Below are 6,717 nucleotides of genomic sequence, written 5' to 3' on the forward strand. Positions count from 1 at the left end.
ACAGCTACGGTGGTACAGCTGAATGCTAAAGTACTGGTTGACTAAAATGTTACAAGGTTGAAACAAAACAAGACAAAGTTCTCAAACCAACAACATGTCTGCTACATGCATTCTTCAGTTCATTTCTTTCAAAATCTACTAAGGATGCAAACATAATGGACTGATTTTTGTTTTTTTAGTCTAAATATTGTCAGCGTCATCAATCATATCAACTAATCACGGCCACTCTAGGTAGGTTTTAACTATTGTAGTTATCATACACTATGGCTGTGTCCGAAATCACCCACTATACCCTATGTAGTGTATGGAACCCCGGAAAGGACATGGAGAAAGAAAAAAAACAAGGAGAGGGGAAAAAAATTTGCGAGATCTCGCAAAAGTTTTTGCGAGATTGGATGTTTTTATTTCAGGCTGATTTCAAAATAAAACTCAATAAAGCTCTCGTACGGGTGGGTGTCCTCCATTGTTGTTCCTCCAAACTGCCAAAAAGACCCAGAAGTATAAAAACCTCGAGTTTTCTTTTTCTTCTTCTTGTATTGATTTGGCGGCTGGCATCCAACATTCAGGTGCATTACTGCCACCTACTGGACTTACCTACAGTTTTGCGGGATCTTGCAAAAGTTATTGCGAGATTCTGAGAGACAGAACAGAGCTAAACAGAAAGTTTTTCGAGATCTCGCAAAAGATATCTTCATTTATTTACTTTTTTCCTACCTAATTTATTTTCTCCCTGTTTTTTTTCCTTTCTCCATGTCTCTTCTGGGGCTCCGTAATACTGCACTATATAGGGTGTTTGCCATTTTGTAGTGCTGTTTGAATGTTAAGTTACGAATGTTACACCCTATATAGTTCACTCAAAATATCCCGCAATGCACCGTGAAACGTAGTGTACAGTCGACAGTCACCAACTGAACAATATGGACCATCATGCATTGCATGAAAAGGAAACTTGACGAAGGAGAGCGTGAAGACTTGTCATTAAAATGTAAGTAGTTTCCTGTTTATGCTTTGTTGAATTTTATTATACCCGGTTCTTAGTTATGCAACAAACTGTGAATGTGATGAGTTTGTACTACGCTGCTACGGCACAAATCACGGCTAGTGAGCGTCGTAATTAATAGCTTAAGTAATATCTGAAATGCTGCTTTGCCGAGGTGCTCCCTACATAGTGGTCCCTATGTAATGAGTAGGGAGTGAGTGGATGATACAGCCATTATCTTTTATTTCAACCATTTTTNTGAAACAAAACAAGACAAAGTTCTCAAACCAACAACAAAATGTCTGCTACATGCATTCTTCGGTTCATTTCTTTCAAAATCTACGAAAGATGCAAACATAATGGACTGATTTCTTTTTTTTTTTTAGTGTAAATATTGTCAGCGTCATCAATTATATCAACTAATCAAGGTCACTCTAGTTAGGTTTCAACTAAAGTAGATATCATACACTATGGCTGTGTCCGAAATCACCCACTATACCCTATGTGGTGTATGGAACCCCGGAAAGGACATGGAGAAAGAAAAAAAAAAAAACAGGGAGAGGGGAAAAGAAATAGAGGTATCATTTTGCGAGATCGCTCAAAAACTTTTGTGAGATTGGATGTTTTTATTTCAGGCTGATTTCAAAATAAAACTCTCGTACGGGTGGGTGCTCTCCATTGTTGTTTCTCCAAACTGCCAAAAAGACCCAGAAGTATATATACCTAGAGCAGGGGTGCCAAATCCTGGTCCTCGAGAGCCCCTATCCAGCATGTTTTAAAGGTTTCCCTCTTCCAACAAACTTGATTCAAATGATCAGCTCATCATCAAGCTCTGCAGAAGCCTGATGACGATCCTGATCATGTGAATCAAGTGTGTTGGAAGAGGGAAACATCTAAAACATGCTGGATAGGGGCTCTCGAGGACCAGGATTGGGCACCCCTGACCTAGAGGTTTCTTCTTCTTCTTCTTGTATTGATTTGGTGGTTGGCATCCAACGTTCACGTGCATTACCGCCACCTACCGGACTGGAGTTACCAAAAGTTATTGCGAGATCCTGTGAAAGTCTTGCGAGATTCTGAGAGACAGAACAGAGCTAAACAGAAAGTTTTTCGAGATCTCGCAAAAGATATCTTCATTTATTTTTTTCCTCTCCCTGTTTTTTTTCTTTCTCCATGTCCCTTCCGGGGCTCCGTAATAGTGCACGATACAGGGTGTTTGCCATTTTGTAGTGCTGCTCAAATGTTAAGTTACGAATGTTACACCCTATATAGTGCACTCAAAATATCCCACAAAGTAGTGTACAGTCGACAGTCACCAACTGAGCAATATGGACCATCATGCATTGCACGAAAAGGAAACTAGACGAAGGAGAGCGTGAAGACTTGTCATTAAAATGTAAGTAATTTCCTGTTTATGCTTTGTTGAATTTTATTATACCCGGTTCTTAGTTATGCAATAAACTGTGAATTTAATGGGTTTCTACTACGCTGCTACAGCACAAATCACAGGTAGCAAGCGACATAATTAATAGCTTGAGTAATGTCCGAAGTGTTGCTTTGCCGAGGTGCTCCCTACATAGTGGTCCCTATGTAATGAGTAGGGAGTGAGTGGATGATACAGCCATTATCTTTTATTTCAACCATTTTTAACTTGTTATTCTTCGGTTTTACACATTACTTAGGCCTCGGTATATGATATACTACATTGTTATTAGGTGCAATGCGAAAAGAAAGCAAGATAACTGCAAGAGCAGCTACAAGGTCCTACATTTGCAAATCCATCATATTCGGCTGTTTCATCGATGGCGTCACTTTTAAGAAGTGCTTTTATGCTCCAGTCTTTCTTTTCCCTCATTTTTTACTTCCTGCATGTCCTCCAATCTGTCCTTCTTCCCTTCCACATGTCCCACATGTAAATCAGGTGACTGCAAATCCTTTATAATCACACTGTTACCTTGATCCTGGACATTCAATGTAATCATTTTACAGTATATGCAAGTATGGGGACTGACTGCTGCTTTAATCCGTCTGTCATGAGTTTTTAATATTACATTCTGGCTCAATGCATCAGCTCTGGAAATAGCTGAAGGAATGCAGAGCAGCGATTAACAGGATGGAGATCATGAGGAGAAAAAGCTGATGTATGCACACAAAAACACAAGATTATTAACGCGAGCACAAACTAAGTCTGACATAAAGTAGATCACTAAAAAAAAAAAAAAGTACAGCACTAGAAGACACACAGGGCTTCTCTGGCAAAGATTCAGGCCCATGTTTTTCACTGTCTTCTATTCTTAGACTCATCCTTTGATTCAGCAGACAGTAATATGCATAAGCAGCACAGCATCATCCTCAGTGAAGCGCTGATCTTCCTCTGCTTTAGATACTCTGACTTGTGCCGTCTACTCGAGTCAGGAAAACAAAGACGCTTTCTAATTCCAGCACTGTCCTCAGAAAAGTTCCCCTTTTCTACAGAGAAGAGCTTAAATTAGAAGCGTCTTGATAATCACCGTAATTTATGTGAGTGAGTGACGGTGTGAAACATTGATGAGCGCGCTGTCAGTGGCCCTCACACGCTGTACAAACACTTGCACAGAGAGAACAAGTCAAACAGGAAAACCAGCCTCTGTCAACTGCCTGAACACACACACAAATACAGACCCGCTAATGAAAAGACCACGATGCTAAGAGGCAGCTCCGTGCTCTATCTCTGCAGCCACAGAAGCTCGCCTTTAATCCTGCTATTCATTACCCCTCAGCTTGGAGAGGAGGTGACAAATAAAAAAAAGATGCTCTTTTGTTTTTGTCTACAAAGAGAGCCTCGAGATCTTTGTGGCTTCTTGCCTATCCTCTGTGCTAATCTAGACATGATGTAACGCTGTAAATCTCAAAATGTTTGCAGCTGCATCAACTTTGCTGCACCAAAAAGAGAAAAATGACAACACACAGCGATGATGATATGCTGCTTCAATTTAGCATTCAGCCAATAATTTACGAATAAAACGAGATTATTTCTGTGCAAGATCTTTTGCTTCAGTACATCAGGTACAGAAACGTATTAAAGCCTGATCTCTTGTCAGAGCGACAGTAATGCCAAGGTTCACGTTGGAAAAGCTGCTTTGTTCTTGGTAACCAAACATTAATCACATGGTTTAGGGTGGCCCTCCCATCTGTGTCTGTCAGGATATCCATTCTTTGAACAGCTTAAAAGAGCAGAGCTTTGATGTGCCTGTTCCCCTTCTTTGCCTCACACTGGTCAGCTTAAAAACCACAGCGGCACACTGAGAAGAAACTCTGACTGTAAACCTCAACGTAACTCTGAGTCTCATCTGAGCCGCTGAAGCTCGTTATTCCTTCAGAGGAGTCATGTGGCATTTGGGTGGCCACCTCCAGAATTATAGGTATCTTGATGGACTCTCCCTGAATCACAGGTGTCTTGATGGGCTTCCTCACAATCATGGGTGCCTTGGTGGCCTCCTTCCAGAATCATAGGTGTAATGATGGCCTCCCTCAGAATCATTTGTGTCTTGCATGGCCTCCCTCAGAGTCAAGGGTCTTGGTGGTTTTCCTCAGAGTCATAGGTGTCTTCGTGGCCTCTTTCCAGAATCATAGGTGTCTTGATGGCCTCCATCAGAGCCATAGGCATCTTGGTAGACTTCCTTAGAGTCATAGGTGTCTTTGTGGCCTCTTTCCAGAATCATAAGTGTCTTGGTGGCCTCCCTGAGAGCCATACGTGTCTTGATGGCCTCCATCAGAGTCATAGGTATCTTGGTAGTCTTCCTCAGAGTCATAGGTGTCTTTGTTGCTTCCCCCAGAATCATAAGTGTCTTTGTGGGCTCGTCATAGTCATAGGTGTCTTGGTGGGATTCCTCAGAATCATAGGAGTGACAGGTATCTTGGTGGTCTTCCTCAGAGTCAAAGATGTCTTGGTGGTCTCCCCCAGAATCATAGGTGTCTTGAAGGCCTTCCTCGGAGAGTCGTAGGTACCTTGGTGGTCTTCCTCAGAGTCATCTGTATCTTGATGGCCTTCCTCAGGGTCATAGGCATCTTGGTGGTCTTCCTCAGAGTCATAGGTGTCCTGGTGGCCTTCCTGAGAGTCATGGGTGTCCTTGTGGGCTCCATCATAGTCATGGGTATCTTGGTGGCCTCCCCCAAAATCATAGGGGTCTTTATAGGATTCCCTCAGAGTCATCGGTGTCTTGGTGGTCACCCCCAGAATCATAGGTGTCTTGATGGCCTCCCTCAGAGTCATAGATGTGTCATGGCCTAAATCAGAGTAATAGGTATCTTGTTGGTGGCCTCTATTCAGAATCACACAAGTCTTGGTGGCCTCCCTTGGAGTCATAGGTGTCTTGGTTGCCTCCCCCAGAATCATGGGTGTCTTTGTGGGCTCCGTCATAGTCATACATGCCTTGCTTGCCTCCTTCCAGTATCATAGACGTCTTGATCTCCTCCCTCATAAATGTCTCGTGGCTCCAGTCAGAGTCATAGGATCTCCTTCATGTTTCTTAATCTTTCATGGCCACTCAGTATTTTAAAAACGTCTGCTCTAGGCACAATTACACATGTTCCATATTCTTTACATTTCTTAATAAAAGATTCAATTGTACTCTGTGGGACATTCAGCAGCTTGACAGCTTCCTTGTATCCATGCCCTGACTTATGCTTTTCAATATCTTTTTTCAATGAGCTTTTAGTGTAAAAAATACAAGTCTATAACTCTAAGGAAGCTATTTGGGGCTTTCCAGTAAGTTCAAGTCAAATGTCTCTTCAGGATATGCTATCATGTGTAAACATTTAGTTCGGTTAACCTTCAACATTCCCTGTAAGGACGCTGATATCGAGCACCAAGCTACAGCCGGTCCTATTGTGCTGGTCAACAGCAGCCGACAAGGTCTGAGTGATAAACAGCAGCAACAACAGCTCCAGTCTAGTGGCTGTGTGTTTGATACAGCTCAATAAAGCAGGTCTTGGTCGAGTATGTGACCCCGTTTTATGAATCAAACACACAGCTCAGTTTTTCTTCTCTCTTGCTAACGTAACATAAAACATCTGGTATCATGCAGGTGATCTGAACACATGAAGGGCTGTGAAGAAAACAACATGGACACTACCATGGCTCCTGAAGTCCTCCTCAAAGTAGTCTCTGTTCAGGGCAAACTCCGGCTCCTCTGTGTAACTGTAGAGCTCTGTGGACACAACAAAACAGAATCAGACATGAAGCAAATAGCTGATTGATCGATCAGCTGGTTGTTTAAGTCGTTTTTCAAGCTAAGATTCGAATCAGGTTGCAGCTTCTGCAATTTTTGGATTTTGACTATTTTCAAAAATCAAAGAGCAGAAGTGTTAGAATCAGTCAGAGACAGAGATGTCCTTTCTCTTAAAATGTGACAAATGCAATAATATCAAATTCGTGCACCTCTCTGCATCAATAAAACACAACAGAATGTGACAAATAATTACCCTGACACAGCCTATTATGCATGTGGAACACACACTTGCTCTTTTTTTCTGCTTAAATATTTAATTTTACTAAAAAGAATTTTACTATTATTCATTAAAGCGTCTCATTCTTGATGCTTTGGCAATATTGTTCACATGACAGTCGGGCTAATAAACTACTGAACTGAATTTAACTGAGAAGAGAAAGAATAGAACAGAACAGAACAGAATAGAATACAATAGAATAGAATAGAATATGAGAAGAGAAAGAATAGAACAGAACAGAGCTAAACAGA

The 6,717-nt window shown here is 41.5% G+C and overlaps 1 protein-coding gene across 3 annotated transcripts in view; it reads right to left on the reverse strand.

Annotated features, from left to right (window-relative positions):
• Window positions 1-6,717, reverse strand: part of strip2 (striatin interacting protein 2) — a 45,892-nt gene that overhangs the window by 30,072 nt on the left and 9,103 nt on the right. For all 3 annotated transcript variants that reach the window (XM_008300587.1, XM_008300586.1, XM_008300585.1), the window contains exon 3: window positions 6,094-6,168. In XM_008300587.1, the coding sequence (XP_008298809.1) occupies window positions 6,094-6,168 (75 nt within the window). The remainder of the gene's footprint in view (window positions 1-6,093; window positions 6,169-6,717) is intronic.

Source organism: Stegastes partitus, unplaced genomic scaffold, assembly GCF_000690725.1.
Source record: "Stegastes partitus isolate 25-593 unplaced genomic scaffold, Stegastes_partitus-1.0.2 Scaffold1562, whole genome shotgun sequence".
In the NCBI taxonomy this organism is placed as follows: Eukaryota; Metazoa; Chordata; class Actinopteri; family Pomacentridae; genus Stegastes; species Stegastes partitus.